At 35.2% G+C, this 18,977-nt stretch overlaps 1 protein-coding gene across 4 annotated transcripts; it reads left to right on the top strand.

Moving 5' to 3' along the window:
• Positions 1 to 1,711: 1,711 nt before the first annotated feature.
• On the top strand, positions 1,712 to 18,844 carry pygl (phosphorylase, glycogen, liver). 4 transcript variants are annotated; one of them, XM_073919534.1, is made up of 21 exons: positions 1,712 to 1,735; positions 2,592 to 2,835; positions 4,055 to 4,156; positions 4,235 to 4,313; positions 4,411 to 4,514; positions 6,943 to 7,077; positions 7,167 to 7,278; positions 8,262 to 8,344; positions 8,569 to 8,706; positions 8,889 to 8,981; positions 11,258 to 11,404; positions 11,761 to 11,924; positions 13,123 to 13,237; positions 13,320 to 13,421; positions 13,574 to 13,721; positions 13,924 to 13,982; positions 16,299 to 16,440; positions 16,538 to 16,745; positions 16,867 to 17,001; positions 17,090 to 17,156; positions 18,501 to 18,844. In XM_073919534.1, exons 2-21 carry the CDS (start codon positions 2,593 to 2,595, stop codon positions 18,687 to 18,689), a joined length of 2,565 nt encoding a protein of 854 aa, XP_073775635.1. In that variant the 5' UTR covers positions 1,712 to 1,735; position 2,592; the 3' UTR covers positions 18,690 to 18,844. The 4 variants fall into 4 exon arrangements, with proteins under 4 accessions (XP_073775635.1, XP_073775637.1, XP_073775636.1 ...); XM_073919536.1 differs by having other exon boundaries at positions 1,722 to 1,748; XM_073919535.1 differs by having other exon boundaries at positions 1,722 to 1,810.
• Positions 18,845 to 18,977: the final 133 nt, after the last annotated feature.

The following is an 18,977-nucleotide window of genomic DNA, read 5'->3' as shown; positions in this document are numbered from 1 at the left end:
TTAGCGATTTGCGTACATGAATGCGCTCTCTCGTGTTATAATAAAGCACTCGCCACATTTGCAGAAATGAGTAATTGCGCAATACCTCCATTCCCGCGCCGCCATTCAGAATGTATTTAGAGGAGTGACAGGTCAGAGGCGAGTCGACTGGCTGTCGGAGAGCGAAACGTGTATGTAGATCATCAAAAAGGCAGGAAATATGTCCGCGGTTTAATTACTCTGCTAGACATCTCTATAGTGAAAACATCCGAGAAGCAATTTTCCAACAAAACTTTTGTTTTTAAGTTGTTTTTTTTCTGTCTCTGCAACACAGAAAGCCTTTGTCCCGCCCTTACGTTTCACGCGACTAGAAAAGGTGGACTGTGATTGGCTACTTTTCATGTCAGTCAAATCACGCTTCAGACTCAATTCTTAAACTTCGGAAACTGATTTTCAGCAGCTTATGTCACAAAGCACTAAAATAAACACTCTAAGCACAGCGTTGTGATCGTACGCTTCACAAAACAGCCAATGCTGATCACATCGATGTTATATTACGCATCAAAGAGTTTAAAGTGTTAATTGTTTCTTTCATTATTTGGCGATTCCTCCGCGTACCACTAGGAGGAAGCCCGCGTACCACTAGTGGTACGCGTACCACAGTTTGAGAACCACTGCTGTAGACCAAATAAGTAAAAATTCAGTTTTGTCTGAATTTAAGAAAAGAAAATTGTTGGTCATCCAGTCTTTGACATCTTTAATACACTCAGACAGTTTTAGACGTCTCATCAGGTTTAGTTGAAATATATAATTGAGGATCATCTGCATAGCAGTGAAACCTGATCCTATGTCTTCTTATAATGTCTCTCAGGGGTAGCATGTATATTGTAAACAGCAAAGGGCCTAAAACTGATCCTTAAGAGAAATAAGATAATAAATTCAGGTCTGACTAAATCTTATTGTCACATGCACTGTTCTATTTTATTCTTCTTCTTTTAATTTATTGGCGGTTTACAAACAACAGAATGGTGCATTTCCGCCACTAACTGGTATGGAGTGTGAATCATCATGACTTAACTGAATTCTGTAAAACCACCGGCCCTTTTTCTCATTATCCCATTGTTTTTTCCGCCTTTGCTCTATTCGGATGCAATCATTTCTCCTGTATACACTGGCACTTCATTACTAATCCATTTCCTTACAGATATTTGAAATTCAGGAACTGTAAAGGCCACATCTGTTCTATGTAAACTCTTTGAGGCATCTGTATATGGTTTAACATATTTAACATTTCTTTACATACTGTAAAACAAATTACATTCTTTATCCGTGTTTCTCTTTTCTAATAGTGTAAAATCTACTTTTGCATCTGGTAGTAACCATGGTTTAATTACTGGTAAAGGTACAGTATTTAATTGACTCACTTTTATTTATGTTGCTTATTTTAACTGTCCATCCAAAACTTTTATTTTCCCTCCTCTCTTTTTCCCAACATGACTTTGGTGTTTCTAGTGTTGGATGTTCTTGATTATGACCTTTCAAATTTAATTAATAACTCACTGATAACTGAACACTTCATATTTCCAAAGACAATTGTTGTAGTGTTTTCCTGTTCCCGCATTTGCTATAACCGTGTTTCATTTGCTCCTTGTTAGTTTCATTGGTCCCAATTAGCAAGCACCTGTTTGTTGTTCCTTTAATTACACCTTATGGTATTTAAGCCCTCATTTCATCCTGTCTATCGTTTGGTTACAAGGTAAAATCATTAGGTTTGGGGTTTTTTTTCTGACTGTTTTGTCTTCATGTTTATTACGATTTATGGGCTTATCAGGTAGTGTCACACCTGCAAAACTTAAATATTAGAATTTTTTTAAGCTTATGGAGTGACTGGCATATGTACCTGCATATATTTTTGATACTTTAAAGGCATACCTCACACACAAATGAAAATCGAACCACCATCTGGTGTCCATTTGTATCAAAAATAAAATCTTATAATCCATGTTGTCCATCTGCAATAGCTACCAGCAACATTTTAAAAATATGCTAAAATAGTTCCATACTGTGTCCTCTAGTTCCAAGTGATGTTGTTTTAACAACAAAAAGAGATTCAAACAGGTTTAAAACAAGTAGAGTTTGAGTAAACGATGACAGAATTTTCTCTTTTGAACCGTTTAAAGGGGTAGTTCTACCAAAACTGAAAATTCTGTAATTTACTCACCCTTAATTTGTTCAAAATCTGTTTAAAAATATACAGGAAACTTGCAACCATTGACTTTCATAGTATTTGTTTATCCCACTATGGATGTCAAGGTTTAAATGTTTATAGCTTCAAAATATCATCTTTTTTGCTCAACAGAACGATCCTTGCAGGGTTTTCTGCCAGTCTTAACTTACTTTTCCAGCAGCAAGTCTTAACATTTTAATTTGAGGGTAAAGTATCCCTTTAAGAGGTCTGGATAAAATTGTAGACTTCGCGTCGTGTACCACAGTTAGAAAAGTTCAGCAAGTCCAATTAGAGACAGAGAGCTTTTGTCCCTCCCTTTGTTCCTCCTATAAATATGTGTTTTGTGAGGCCGGGGTCGCCCCTTTGTGTGTCTGCCGCTGTTCAGGATGGCGACTCCTCTCACAGACCAGGAGAAGCGCAAGCAGATCAGCATCAGGGGGATCGTCGGTGTGGAGAATGTGGCCGAGCTGAAGAAAGGTTTCAACCGGCACCTGCACTTCACGCTCGTCAAGGACCGGAACGTCGCGACGCCGCGGGATTATTATTTCGCGCTGTCGCACACGGTGCGCGATCACCTGGTGGGTCGCTGGATCCGCACACAGCAGTTCTGCTATGAAGCTGACCCGAAGGTGAGGACAGAGAAGTAGACAGTCACTTATGCTGTAGATATTTACTTTTTATCACTTTATAACCGTGTCCTTTAATTGAAATATGTTGACCATAATTGAATCATGCAAGTGATCTTAAACTGTTCTAAAGCCTGTTGTTGGTTTATTTTTGCTTGTTTTTTGGTTACTGTTTATTGTAAAAAACACGCAATATGCACATACACGTCCAATATTCACATGTACTGTATTTTTGTAGTCATTTATTTACATGCTATATATTTTGATTTCCAGCACTGGAGAAGTTCTGAAAATGTATGCAATATTAAAACTTGTGATGTGTATATATAACTAATTGAGCTTTTAAGAGAAAGAATATCACCATAAAAAAATCACCATCATACATAATAGACAGGTTTATGAATGCAAAAAAGTATTAGTTCCAGTTGTTTATAATCAAAATTAAGTTATGAATGTCTTGGATATATCCGAACATGAACATTTTATTTGTTTTGTTATTTCATTCCCAGAAAAGTTTTGAACATTAGTGCTATTTAAAAACGTCTAAAAAAATGTATGTTTTACAACAAATGGAACTACTATAAAATGGAAAAACCATCATGCATTACTAAAGTTTTAGATGCAAAGTAGGTTCCCTTCTGTGATCAATAACAAGTCATGAAAACCTGAAAATATTAAGGAAATGTGAAATTTATTAAAACATTTATTTTGTATATTATATGTTTACTGTGATTGTTTTATACTGTGATTTATTTATTTTATTTTTTTCATTCCTGGGAGAAGTTTAAATAATGCAAAAAGTAACAAAATAATAAAACCATTGTTTTAAAAATTAATAAAAAAAAAAGTAATGTTTTCAATAAAACATACAATTTGACATTTTTTTTCAATTTAAAATAATGGAGTTAATTAGTCTCTTTTTTTTTGCACAAAATAAGTCAAGTTTTAAACCGTATAATACAAATGATTTAACTTGAGAAAAAAAACTACATCTGTGCAATGTATGATTTACAATAATTGATTTTACTTATTTTACTATATATGTTTCCTTGATCAATTGTCAAATTCTCCAAAAGATAAATAAAAAAAAATGCAATGAATGATTAAATATTTACGAAGCACAGTGGCATTTATTTAAACTAAATGTAGACAATCTACTATGCAAAATCCTGGAAATCTCCATTTCTCACTAGAAAGTTGTTTTTCCCTCTGTGTGCTTCAGCGTGTTTATTACCTCTCACTGGAGTTCTACATGGGTCGCACGCTCCAGAACACCATGATCAATCTGGGTCTGCAGAACGCCTGTGATGAGGCCATCTATCAGGTCAGGGAACACAAAAACACTCATTTGTCTGTGCGTCTGTTTGCCTATCAGTCTGTAATCCTCTTGTTCTCCTTCCAGCTGGGCTTGGACATGGAGGATCTGGAGGAGATGGAAGAAGATGCTGGATTAGGCAATGGAGGCCTGGGCAGATTAGCAGGTCTCACTTTCTCTCTCTCTGAAATACACTGAACAAATAATATCATGATACAAGTTATATTGAAATTTATTTATGTGTGTGTGTGTGTGATTCACAGCATGTTTTCTAGACTCAATGGCGACTCTGGGTCTGGCAGCCTATGGATATGGGATACGATATGAATATGGAATATTCAACCAGAAGATTAAAGATGGCTGGCAGGTGAATAAGATGGCTGACCGAATTAGCCAAATTTCCTGAATATTTGTAAACGTTGGTGACCTGATACTGATATTTAGAGTAATTCTGACCTATATTCCACAAATATTTATTTAAGAATACACAAAAAAAGAGATGAAATATATTTAAATACTTTGTTACATAAAATTTTATATTAATTATAATTATCAGAATTAATCTCCTATTATATATTATATTATATTATTATATATTATATTATATATTATAATTATAATTAAAGCATATCCCATAATGCAACAAATTGCTTAAATTTATTGATAATAGAGATTTTAAAATATATTAGCACAAATACAGTTGAATTATTAGCTCCCCTATATATTTATTATTATTATATGTTATTATAAATTTTTGAGTTACTTGAGTTTTACGTGATTCATATTGCATTTACATATATGTGACCTAGTTTGCAGTGTCTGCATAAAAATCAATGCATATGGGCCAGGAGTCCATTGCGTTTGTGGTCAGTGGCCTGGTGCGTGTGAGCTCGTCACACAGCTGATAATACTGCACCAATGGGGATCTTGTGCCAGCAAGCTTGTAGCTTGATAAGAAAACTCGGCTCAATTTATTTGCAGAAGCACAGTGATAATGCTCTGTTTGTGTAGCAGAAATGCTCATTTTAAAAATACACACACTTGAACTTTCACCTGCCCCAGATTTGAGTACCTTGTTCTCGAGTGTCCTCTTCTATCATTATCCACTTGTCCAATTTTCGTGTGAATTAAGAAAACTCAATAGCCATTTATGACCACTGTTTAGTTATATCACACTGTATATGAATCTTTTACCAAATCATGGTGTTCACTTCTGTCTTCAATGTTTTAGACACGCATATTCTAATGATTTTTAACATATGAGAGCCTGGCAGAACATTTGAGTTAAGGCATGTATACAAGTAACATTATGATCATGATTTTCAGTAGTGTCACAGCTTGCATTCCTAGGTGTGCAATTACTTTCTCAAAGAAGTTTGTTTCATGCAGGTTTTGTTCATATTTAAGTTTAAATTGGCTACAACGAAGGATTTGAGTAACTTCCCAACTTTAAGTCCACATGAACTGTGACCATTTATTTAGTTTGTTTGTATTGTGATTCACGCAGTTAATAGAGAACCCGAATATTTACTCCAAGTCTATCTTTATGCAGATTGCAAGACAGGGACATAACCTAAAGGGACGTAACTTGTAGTGAAGGTGTAGCTTTCAGTTATCGAGATCCCATTGAAGTTAGACAGACATAATCTCAAAATTTAACTGAAAACAAGCAGCAAGTCCTTTCTTAGGTTTTATTTTAGGATTACAAAGGCAAACAATTGTGAGCTAACAAAATCATGTGGTTCGTTTTGATTTAATTTGTATTTGAAGGGCCGTTCACACTAAGGATGATAAATATTACACCATGATTACTATATTTATGTCCACAGAAGCAAACTATAACTATTAGTTTATTTTTAACTGATGGATTACCCCCAGTAACCAGCAGATGTGCAATGTTTCTAGTTCATCTGACCAGTGAATCCAGCTTGTGTAATCTATCTAATAAATCTGGGAATTTAGCAATCGCAGACAGTGTAGTGGAATAAAAACCACACAAATTATTTTCCCCTCGCATTTTCGAAGGGGGCAATACAAATGTACGCAAATCAGGATTCGAACTTGGGACAGCCATAGCACAATTGCGATATATGTCGGCACGCTGACCACTAGGTTACGTCTCTACGTCTGTATTGGTATAGCTTTAGTCTGAACTCTGCTGTTGTTTTACAATCAGAATGATTTTCAGAAAAATGTCTTTATCGTTATATGTAGTGTGTTTTGGGTGTACGAAATGTTTACAACAGTTAAAATTCAAATCGAAACAAGACAAAAATCTTTGGAAGAGATATGTCCCTGCTGAAAAATCCAACTTAAACCAGCCTAGGATAACCAGCCTGGTTTAAGAGGGGTTTTGGCTACTTCCAGGCTGGTTTCCAGCCATTTCCAGTCTGGTTTTAGCTGGACAGGGTGGGAGATGATCAGTTAAAACCAGCTTGACCAGCCTAGCCAGGCTGGGAGCCCAGCCAAAACCAGCTATGTCCAGCTTAAACCAGGATGGTCAAGCTGGATTTAGCTGGTCACTTTCCAGCCTGACCAGTTAAGACCAGGCCTGGAAACCAGCCTGAAAGTGGCCAAAACCCTCTAAAACCAGGCTGGTCGACCAGCTAAAACCAGCCAACCATCCTAGGCTGGTTTAAGCTGGATTTTTCAGCAGTGGTAAGCTAGTCCCACACATATGAGCTGTCTAAATACCTAACAAATGTCTTGGAAAAACAAAATCTGAACTATATTTTTAGATGGACCCAGAAACTGTTACGCATGATGTTAAAGTTGACATGTGACTTGTCTGTTAGGTTGAAGAGGCGGATGACTGGTTAAGGTATGGTAACCCGTGGGAAAAGGCCCGTCCTGAGTTCATGCTGCCTGTGCATTTCTATGGTCGTGTGGAAGAAGAGGAGGGAAAGGAGCCGAAATGGGTAGACACACAGGTATCAGTGTGGTTGTACAAATAAATACACACTCACTAGATTGCATCATGTTACTCTGTTCAGCTTTGTAATGCATGTTTGGGGTATAGGTGGTTTTGGCCATGCCATATGACACGCCAATTCCAGGTTACATGAACAATACAGTGAACACCATGCGCCTGTGGTCTGCCCGCGCACCAAATGACTTCAACCTCAGAGACTGTGAGTCTTCTACTCAAATGCTTACAATTATGTTTTCATGCATTCTTATGGCAGATGCTTTTATACATTGTGTCCAGAAGGATTTTATTTGATGTCCTTGATGCAAAATACAGAACGATGTAATCTTTGTAATTTTTTTAATTAAAGATGAAATTAGCAAGAGATAAATATCTGGATTAGGTTTTATAAGAAAATACAGTTTCAGTCTTCAATATAGTTTAATTCAATGTTACTTAAAATTTGTAATAATTGATCGAATAGGAATAGAATTATTTATAAAATATAAAATAATTATTTGTGAAAATTGTTTTTTTATTTAAATTTGTTTTGTCATTTTAGTAGTATATGTCTGTAGTTTTAATTTAATTTTAATTTTAATAATTTAGGCAGCATAGGACAGTTGAAAAAAATACACGTCACAACACCTAGGCACACACAAAAGTAGTATAAATAATCAATTGTTAAAACATACACTGTTCTAAATTGACAGTCTTTAAAATATTTTTAAATATAGTGATAGATGATATGAATTTCATATGAAGTATATCTTGAAGCGCATTCAATACATGTGGAGCATATTTAGAGAATGCAGATCGACCTTTAATTCTATCATTTTTATTTGTTAGTTTTAATATTTTTATTTAAAATTAAATGAATAAAATATTATTTAATATAATACAAAACTACAATTATAAATATTAGTTAGCATTATTTCATTATTGTTTTATTTACAGTAACAACAATATTTTAATTAGGATTTAATAAGTATTCATCAAGATAATAACATAAAATAGTATATAAAATAAGAATTAAATAAAAAGGGTTTGAGCTGCGTGCATAAATAAAATCAAGCCTTTATGTATTTATTTATTTTCTGATTTTAGTTATTCCAGAAAAATTAGTTGTTGCTACTGTTATTTATACTAAATTATATATTTTTTAAATGTATTTATAAATTCTTTATAAACTCTATTTATTTACAGTTAACGTGGGTGATTACATTCAGGCAGTTTTGGACCGTAACTTAGCAGAAAACATTTCCCGTGTGCTTTATCCAAATGACAATGTAAGTTCCTTTTTTTATGTCTTGCCTTTGAGGTTTAAATGCCTTTTATGTAATTAAACTGCATAAATGTCTATTAGTTATTGTGTGCTTGAAGATTTTAATAATCCAGTAGACTTTAACCTTGAACATACTCTATGGCATTCATTTGTAGTTTTTTTGCATCCATTTGTAGTTTTTTACATCCATTTGTAGTTTTTTGACTCTACACCTTCTGTGATTTGTAGTTTTTTGAGGGAAAGGAGCTGCGTTTAAAGCAGGAATATTTTGTGGTGGCAGCAACTTTACAAGATGTGATTCGACGCTTTAAGACCTCGAAGAGAAACACTTCTGGACCGTTGTCATTCGACAGCTTCCCTGATAAGGTCTGACTTTGATGCAAATTCTCTAGACTCAATGCAACCATTTGACACTTCAGAGCATATATTTAATTCTACATGCACTTCTTACCCACGCCAGTCACTACATTAGTGCTCCGCATAATGTGATGAACTCTAAAGGTGTGTATGTATATGTGTGTGTGTGTGTGTGTGTGTGTGTGTGTTAGGTTGCCATCCAGCTGAATGATACTCATCCCGCTATGGCCATTCCTGAGTTGATGCGGATATTTGTGGACATTGAGAAGCTTGACTGGGACACAGTAAGATTTATGAATAATTCATCAAATACTCATTTACATATTCCTGTGACAACACAATGATGCAACACGCATGCAAGTCTGTTCATCATGCATTTGAAATGTTAGTTTATCTTAAAAACACTCACAAAAAAAGGTAAAAGATCCAGAAGTATCACTCTTAATCTAATCTATAACGTTTATTAAACTAATGAAAAAATGTTCATTAATAGAAATGTAGGCATTTTTATTATAATTAATGAATTCATCAGTTTAATAAAGATATATATTAATTTCACATTACAGTTACTGTTGTATCACTGAATAAATCAATGTACTGCTGTTATTGTAAACTAAACCTAAAATCTGTAAAGATGATTAAGTGAAGTTTCACAAACTAATTTCGAGAGGAAAACGTGATAGGATTGATCGTGGCTGGTCTCTCATCAGCAATCATTAATAAACCAATCAGATTCCAAACTCACAATAAATAGCCGGTCTCGCCTTATACCCTTATCTTTGTTTTTGAAGAATCCCCCATCCACCGCATCTCCCTCTTTCCTCCTTTACCAGGGGAAGCTCTCGAGAGCTACCTGATCTCGTACCCCCTTACATGCTCATTAACCTGGGCTCAATTATCTCCAAGCTCAGGGTTTTCTTCCGGGACAGCCTCTCCAAACCTGCTATTAATATTGAGCAATATCTAAGTGTGAACTCTTGAATTGAAACTAAATTCATTCATTCTTTTATTCATTTTCTTTTTGGCTTAGTCCCTTTATTAATCTGTGTTCGCCACAGCGGAACGAACCGCCAACTTATCCAGCATATGCTTTACGTTTGGCTTAGTCCCTTTATTAATCTGTGTTCGCCACAGCGGAACGAACCGCCAACTTATCCAGCATATGCTTTACGCAGTGGCTGCCCTTTGAGCTGCAACACATCACTGGGAACATATACACACTCATTTACACACACACACACTCATACACTAAGGTCAATTTTAGCATACCCAATTCATCTGTAGGACATGTCTTTGGACTTTTGGGGGAAACCCATGCGAACGGGGAGAACATGCAAACTCCACAGAAATGCAAACTGACCCAGCCGAGGCTCAAACCAGCAACCTTCTTGCTGTGAGGCGAACATGCTACCCACTGTGCCACAGCGTCACCCTGAAACAAAATTGATTAATTGAAATATTAGAAGCTAGGACTTTTCCATGGTAGCTAGGCATGGGCCGGATTCTGAAGGTATGATAACCTTGGATGAAAATATCACGGTTTTATGGTTTCACAGTATTGTAATCACTGCTCTACAATAAGTTATTTTTAAATGTCTGGGTAAAAAAAAAAACATCTTTTTCTCTCTATTGAACACAATATATTTTTAAGAAACATTGAAAGTATTTTAGAACTGTAAACATGTCAGGCTAAATAATTCAAATAAATCATTGAGTTTCATTGACTTCGTTTGGGAAAAACACAGATTTCTTTGCATCTCAAAAATGCATCTTTGGATATCTTGCTTCTCTTTGGATATAAAGTAAAGTCTTTACACGGTTTAGGTCTATAGAAAGCTTGAATGTGATTTTTGTTTTTCAAATCTTTGCTGAATCTTGGGCTGACTAGTAAATAAAAATAAAATGGTTATAAAAATGTGTACACATATCGTAGGAACTGTATAACAGAAAATTTGAGATTTTAAAACTGACTTTTTCAAACCGCGGTAAGCCTTAAAACTGGTTATCATTCCATGCCTAAAGGCAGCTAGCAGAAAAACAATTTCAGTAAGCTGATCAAAAATGATATTAACATTAATGACATTAATGAAAAACTGAAAAGATTATAAAATAAATAAATGACAAAACGCATGAATCGAATATTAAAATTAATGTAGAATAGGACATAACTCAGCAGCCCCTCAGCATAAGTCAAATTGAAATATTTTGGTTGTAAAAACACACTTTCGGTTACCAAAACTTGCAAATTGGTCAAGCAACGAGTAACCATAATAACAAACAAACATCCAAGGAAACATAGGAAATGCACAAAACAAATTACTGACAAAGTCTGCAAAGCAAAACTGAAACCAAACTGGCTCACTGTAAAAAGCAGTAGCCTCTTTTTTTAAATTTATTTATTATTTATTTTTAATAAAGTTATTTAAGCTTAAAATGAGTACTGTATGGGTATAAATGAAATCTATTTAGTTTAATTGAATGATGCAGATTTTTAACAGTATGTTAGCTTTGTGAAGGCGACATGATTCCTGAAAATAAGTTGCTCTGTGTGAGTGTCTAGGCCTGGGATATCACCAAGCGAACGTTTGCTTACACAAACCACACGGTTCTGCCAGAGGCTCTGGAACGCTGGCCAGTTGATCTGATGGAGAAACTCTTACCGCGACACCTGCAGATCATATACAAGATCAACCTAATACACCTGAATGTGAGTACACTTACTTGTCCAACTTAAAGCAGCTATAAAGTTCCCACTGTCAGCTTTAGTTTTACAAAAGTGCTGTTTTTTATTTATTTTTTCTTAAATAATAGCCATGTTAATAATGGATTTTAAATTTTTTCACTTTTCATGTGCCTTAGACTTCTGTTGTTTCTTTATGAATTCCATGTCCAAAGAGCACCCCTTAATTACCCATATTTATCAGGTTTAGTTTACTTTGACCCCAAAGTGCACATAAATCCACATACTGTACACTAGAAAACCTAGTAGACCCCAATATTGTATGCATGTTTTTTGTGTTTGCCTGAGTGTTTGAATGTGTATTTTCTTGTCTGTGTGTGTAGCATATAGCGTCTCTGTTTCCAGAGGATATGGACCGAATCCGCAGGATGTCTCTGATCGAGGAAGGAGGAGGGAAGCGAGTGAACATGGCCCATCTCTGCATTGTGGGCTCACACAAAGTCAATGGAGTAGCAAAGATTCACTCTGACATCATCAAGAGAGACGTGTAAGACTCATTCTCTTGCATAATAATATCTTACTGATGATTACTTTCTTGAGGCAAGACACACCAGGTAAAATACTTGTGAAATGCTCTATTTTTAAAGCTCTGAGAAAGCTTTTTAAAATGCGAATTCTTAATTTTAGAATTTTTATTAAAAGCAAATCTTAAACTTTTTAGATGTATCTTGTACTATGGAATATTTATTGTTGTTGATATCTTTTTTTTATTGTTATGAATGTATACGTTATAAAAATGCATCTTAGATATGACAATAAACTCTATAACTAACTAAAAAATAACTAATTTATCACCATGCATCCCCAGCTGATTGATTGCAATTAAAATTGCAAATATTTTTGGCACTACAAATTATCTAAAATGTTATGTAACTTTAAATATGCAAATTAAGTATTATTTAATGAAATGTGCATTCGTTTGCACACTATTCTTCCATGGCATTGGATGACATCCAGATTTAAAAAAAATTTTACACAGAGTAGGGTGCAAATTACAGTAGGATTTGGGAAGATTGACTTTCCTAATAACACTTGATCTCCCGTGAAGGAAATTAAAACAAAATATATGAGGGTTCAGCACTTTAAATAGTGAGAGAGTTTGCTCTGATCTGTTTCTTAAATAATAATATTAATAATAAAAAAATTATTGATAATATAAATATACATTTGACCACCCATTTAACGGTTCATACCATTGTGAATACACTAAAATCAGTCTGTGAGGGAAAATAAACATTTAACAGTCTGAAACTGGCAGAGCAAAGAAACGCATCATAAGAGTTCACAAGATACTTTTCTTGTAAAATAGATGTTTGTTTCTATATGTAGCCTTAAAGTAAATTAACATTAGATGCATAGTGTATACTAAACTATATGCATACCTACAGTGACTTCTGAAATCAGAGTATACTGTAGATCAACACTATATTAGTCAACACTATATTAGATCAACACTATAATAGAATATACACTATATTCTACATAACACAAACTTTAATACGTTTTATTAATAAATTAGATGCAATTCAAATAAAAACATAGCTTTGATTCTTTCAGGCATGTATTACGCAAACTAACATTACCGAAAAGTTTTGGACACTCTTATTTAAAAAAAAAAACATTTGCAGGTAGATGTAAAAACGGTGCTTTTGCCTTTTAAAGTGAACTTGACTTTAATCGTTTAGGTTCCAGGATTTCAGTGAGCTGGAACCGGAGAAATTTCAGAATAAAACCAATGGCATCACACCACGACGCTGGCTGCTTCTCTGTAACCCAGGACTTGCTGATCTAATTGCCGAGGTCCAAACACACTCGCACACATGCATACTTTTTTTTTCTCTTCATAACAGATTTCTTTTAGCAATTTTGTGTTTGTTTGTAGGCTATCGGTGAGGAGTATGTGAAAGATCTGACTCAGCTGCAGAAGCTGAATGATCTGGTTGATGACGAAGCCTTCATCCGAGATGTAGCCAAAGTCAAACAGGTTATAAATTGTTTTTGAATGGCTTACCCCTTTTTTTATTTGCAAATTATGCATATTAGTACCTTAAATTAATTGGTATACTTTTTTTTTCCAAGTATTTTTTTCAAAGATATTAATTCATTTTGCATTAATTCATTTCTTTGTATGAACAGGACAACAAGCTGAAGTTTGCACATTATTTAGAGAAGATCTACAAAGTGGACATAAATCCTGCCTCCATGTTTGATGTCCATGTTAAAAGAATCCACGAATACAAACGGCAGCTGCTCAACTGCCTCCACGTCATCACCATGTACAACCGTATGTATGCTACACAAACATAAACACACACTTGCGTTTTTATGCTGAAGTATGTTGTTGTTGTTTCTAAATACGTTTTTCCATGTGGAGACGCATGAAATGGGAATTGTTAACATTTACTGTATTTATTCTTTCTGGGGGGTTTTTCTTCTGTCAAACACAAAGTAATAAATGGAAAATGTTTCAACTATTTGACACACAGGCATCAAGAGCCATCCTACTAAACCATTTATACCCCGGACTGTGATCATTGGAGGCAAGGTAAAACAAACACGCCCACATGCACTTATTTGCAATAAATGCACAATACTGTTAAAAAGTATGACTGATCTGGGATTTCAAGATTTTACAATATATCGATAAATATAATAAACGTTGGGATTTGTGTGAGACTAAACGGTTTAGATAGTTTGATATCAGTCTATAAATTAGCTGAGGACACAGAGTAAGCTGTTGTGTGGAAAGTACATAATCAAATTTGACCTAAAACCCTGAGTCGTGCTATATAATGGCTTTAAAATTACTTATAAGATATAGTTAATGCATATAATTTGAAGCTGTTTGAGGGGGTCTGGATGGAGACCTGGTGCAGTTGCAATCTGAGCTGCACACACCATTGCAAGTCCGAGACGTTGCATCCAGACACTATTGAGCAGTTTGCCCTGTCAGATGCTATGACAGATTGGCTACTTATTTCTTGTTTTTGAGAATGCTAAAAATAAATAATATAAATATGCAAAGCTGGTGGTCCCCCAGGAACACGGTTAAAAAACACTGATTGATATCATGGTTTGTTGCGGTTCTTGATTCTGATTTGTTGGAAGGTGTGCAATAAAATGCATGGGTAGTTAGTCAATTTTGATCACACTTCAAAATAAATGCACTGCCTTTGAACATTAGGAGCAACCATAGTAACTCAGTGACAGTTGAAATAGCATTCATTACTCTGTGATCTTGAGGACACCGTATGCTTTACCAGGGTGGTGATGACGATCAACCAACTTTTAAATATGCTCAAAAATATTTCTGAGTAGATAGCTAACACATGTTACTATGAGCTATTAGATATGCCCGTGTCATTCAAATGAACACATGATTTCTTGCATGCTCCCTTTGACTAAGGCTGTGAGCAGTGGTGGAAAGAGTACTGAAAAATTATACTCAAGTAAAAGTACCATTACTTGCCTAAAAATGTAGTGCAAGAAGAGTAAAAGTATCTCTTGCAAATATTACTCAAAGTATGAGTAAAAAGTAGCCCTTTTAAAAGTACTCATGAGTAGTGAGTATTATGCTGTGAAAAGCTGATGCGTTTACTTGTAATTTGTGGATGTGTGTAAACGTAATAACATTCTGTAGTGTATGTAGTTATTGTCCAGCAGACACAACATCATAGGATGTTAATATTAGGTTGGATTTAGGTTGTGGTGTCAAGTGACCAAAATTCAATGTCTAGCCAGCATCAAAGGATAACATTATTTTTATGTCTAATAACAACATTAAATAACGTTGATATATGGTTGATTTTAGGTTGTGTTAGAAAGTGACCAGAATCCAATGTCGAGCCAACATCTTAAACCAACATCCTATTGACTTCAAATTCTGATATTGATTTTGGACATCTTCTTGGACACTTTTAATGCTTCCAAACAGTTTGCTGCATTTATAAATCACCCATGTCTTCAATTAGTTAATTATGATGTGAAATTCCTTCCATGTGCGATTTGATAGGACAGGAATCACAGGACTGATTTTTCTAATCCCCATAGACAAGAAAAAAATCAAGTAGTGACTGCAGGTTGAAGGAAAGTAGTGGAGTAAAAGTACAGATACAGCACTAAAAATGTAATCAAGTAAGAGTAAAAGTACACATTTTTAAAACTACTCAGTAAATTACTATTCCTGAGAAATTACAGTAATTTGAGTACTTGTAATTAGTTACTTTACACCACTGGCTGTGAGTGATTCAAAGTAGGGAGTCTTGCCTGGTAAAAATTGTCAAATATTGCCCAGACAAGAGCATTACTAGTTTTAAAGGACCCATGAAGTGCTTTGAATTGTGCTTTTTTTTTTTTTTTTTTTCCCCCCAAGTGTTTTTTGTAATCTTAACTGAAACATGAAGAGTGGGCGGGGCATCTAGTAGCTCCTCCTTCTTTAAAAACCAGCCAACAGCATTTTGTTTTTAGCCAGAGCGAGTGGTTCAAGTTCAAGTGCATCAAATAAGAAGCGTCTTGAACGGGGTGGGGCATGTCGGATACTAGAGAGCATTTGATTGGTCAAGATTTGATGAGAAACTGAAGTATAAGGTGTAAAAAAATCTATTTATGTGAAAGTACAAACTACAAGCTTTAGAGGTTTATATGTGTTTATATCTTCTAAATGCTTTTTTCACTGTTTTAAAGCACACTAGCTTATAGATATCATTGACTAACATACTGGGCAAATGGCCACAAAATAAGTGGAAAAATCAATCCCTTCTGGCCAAGAAATGCACCCCTGCCAATTAAATTTTTGGACATCTCACCCAGCCCATTTACCTTTTGAATGGTATGATTTATTACAGTATGTGTGTTCATGCAGGCTGCTCCTGGATATCACATGGCAAAGATGATCATTAAACTGATTACTTCAGTCGCTGATGTGGTCAATAATGATCCTGTGATTGGACGTAAACTGAAGGTCATTTTTCTGGAGAACTACAGAGTGTCACTGGCAGAGAAAGGTAATGCTGAATCTGATATCCCAAAAAGCCTGAATATGATCATTTTTATTGTGGTTTATATACAGAAATGTCCATTTTGTCTGTGTTTAATGTGCAGTAATCCCAGCCACAGACCTGTCGGAGCAGATCTCCACTGCGGGTACAGAGGCGTCTGGAACCGGAAACATGAAATTCATGCTGAATGGAGCGCTCACTATTGGCACAATGGATGGTGCCAATGTGGAAATGGCAGAAGAAGCCGGAGAGGAAAACCTCTTCATCTTTGGCATGAGGGTGAATGATGTGGCAGAGCTGGATAAAAAAGGGTAGAGAATGAGACAGGAAATTAATGCTGAGTACATGTCAGTCTTTTTGCTTGTGGGAAGACATTAATCATCTGTGTGTGTGTGTGTGTGTGTGTGTGTGTGTGTGTATGTGTGCACGCAGCTATAATGCACTGCAATATTATGAGAATCTTTCGGAGCTGAAACGAGCCATTAATCAGATTAAAAGTGGCTATTTTTCACCGAAACAGCCTGAGATGTTCAGCGACATCATCAACATGCTGTTTCATCACGATCGGTAATGCGGATATGCATACTTGCATGGTTTCTTTTAAATTCCTACATACTGTAACGCAATCTCTTATCTCTATAAAACTTTCCTTCAGGTTTAAAGTTTTTGCTGATTATGAGTCTTATGTGAAGTGTCAAGACCGAGTCAGCGCTCTGTATAAGGTGAACAGTACATCACACACATTATTTACAGTACAATCATATACACCAGATATTAATGATTGAAAGATTCAGCATTAATTTAATTAGCATTAGTTTTGTAAATGCCTGTTTTGTGAAGCTTTAAAACCTTTAGTTTTAAATTAGTAGTCTGGAGCCTGTGTCAAACTGGGCAATAATTTTCTATGGCTGGATAGAAGTATAAATGGATGAATGGGTGGAAGTATAGATGGATAGATTGATGGATGGATAGAAGTATAGATGGATGGATAGAAGTATGGATGGATGGATGGATGGATAGATAGTAATATAGATTGATAAATAGAAGTTTAGATGGATGGATGGATGGAAGTATAGATGTATAGAAGGATGGATGGATGGATAGAAGTATTAATGGATGGATAGCAGTATAAATTGGATGGATGGATTCATAGAAGGATGGATGGATGGATGGATAGTAGTATAGATGGATAAATAGAAGTTTAGATGGATGGATGGGTGGAAGTATAGATGTATAGAAGGATGGATGGATGGATGGATGGATAGAAGTATTGATGGATGGATAGCAGTATAAATTGGATGGATGGATGGATAGTAGTTTAGATGGATAAATAGAAGTTTAGATGGATGGATGGGTGGATGGATGTATGGATGGATGGATAGAGGTATGGATGGATGGATAGAAATATAGTTGGATGGAAAGAAGTATGGATGGATGGATGGATGTATAGAAGTGTATAGATGGATGGATATAAGAATGGATGGATGGATGGATGGATGGATAGATGGAAAGAAGTATAGATGGATATAAGTATAGATGGATGATAGATGAATAGAAGTATAGATGGATAAGGTTGATGGTTAGATAGAAGGATGGACGGATGATGGATAGAGAGATAGAGAATTGGTTTGGATTTAGTTTTTCTACCTTTTCACACACTATTTTTGTTTCCATTCATTAATTTTGTCTATGAAACAATGAACTTTCAAAACATTTTGCCAGTGAGTTTAAGGATAGTTTTAACTAATCAAAATAAAAAATTGAAATGAAAATCAGTTCAAGCATAGTTTAACTAACTGAAAATGAAAAATCAAATCATAATTTAGTAGACTCTTGCGCATGCACATGGCTCTGCAAGCCCATATGAAATCTGTTGATATTTGGAACATAAATGAACATATCTCATAGATTTCTGAAAGTGAATGCACCCAAAAAACTCTGATAATTGAATGTTAAATTATTAAATGCCTCACTCATTAAGATATAATTATTTCTGTTGAGTCTCTTGAAACAAATAATTCAGTGATGATGAGTCAATTGCAGTGGTGTTTATCTGTGTTGGACAGGATCAGAGAGAGTGGACTCGGGTGGTGATTAAGAACATCGCCGCATCTGGAAAGTTCTCCAGCGACCGCACTATTACAGAGTACGCCACTGAGATCTGGGGTGTGGAGCCCACTGACCTGAAGATTCCTCCACCAGGCGAACCTCGTGAAGCTCTAGAGGAAACTGCACGCTCCCTGCGCAAGACCTGAAGACAAGATCATCAGATCACCTCCAACAGTAGTTATAACGCTAAATAAATAAATCTCACTATCAATTTGTTTCAATTTTTCATGCAGTACTCTTTAAATGAATGAATTGTACTGCAAAACGCCTGAATAAATGTGTTGTCTTCAAATGTTTAAAACAAGTCTTTCTTTAATGTTTAATTTATTTATATAGTATCAGCCAATGTTGTGAAATAAGAAATGTTATCAGACCTTCACAGAATAAAACAAAAAAACACAATTACACTTAAACACATACTTTTTAACAAAAAA

Source organism: Danio rerio, chromosome 13 (genome assembly GCF_049306965.1).
Source record: "Danio rerio strain Tuebingen ecotype United States chromosome 13, GRCz12tu, whole genome shotgun sequence".
Classification (NCBI taxonomy): Eukaryota; Metazoa; Chordata; class Actinopteri; order Cypriniformes; family Danionidae; genus Danio; species Danio rerio.
This window is presented reverse-complemented; position numbering and strand designations above follow the sequence as displayed.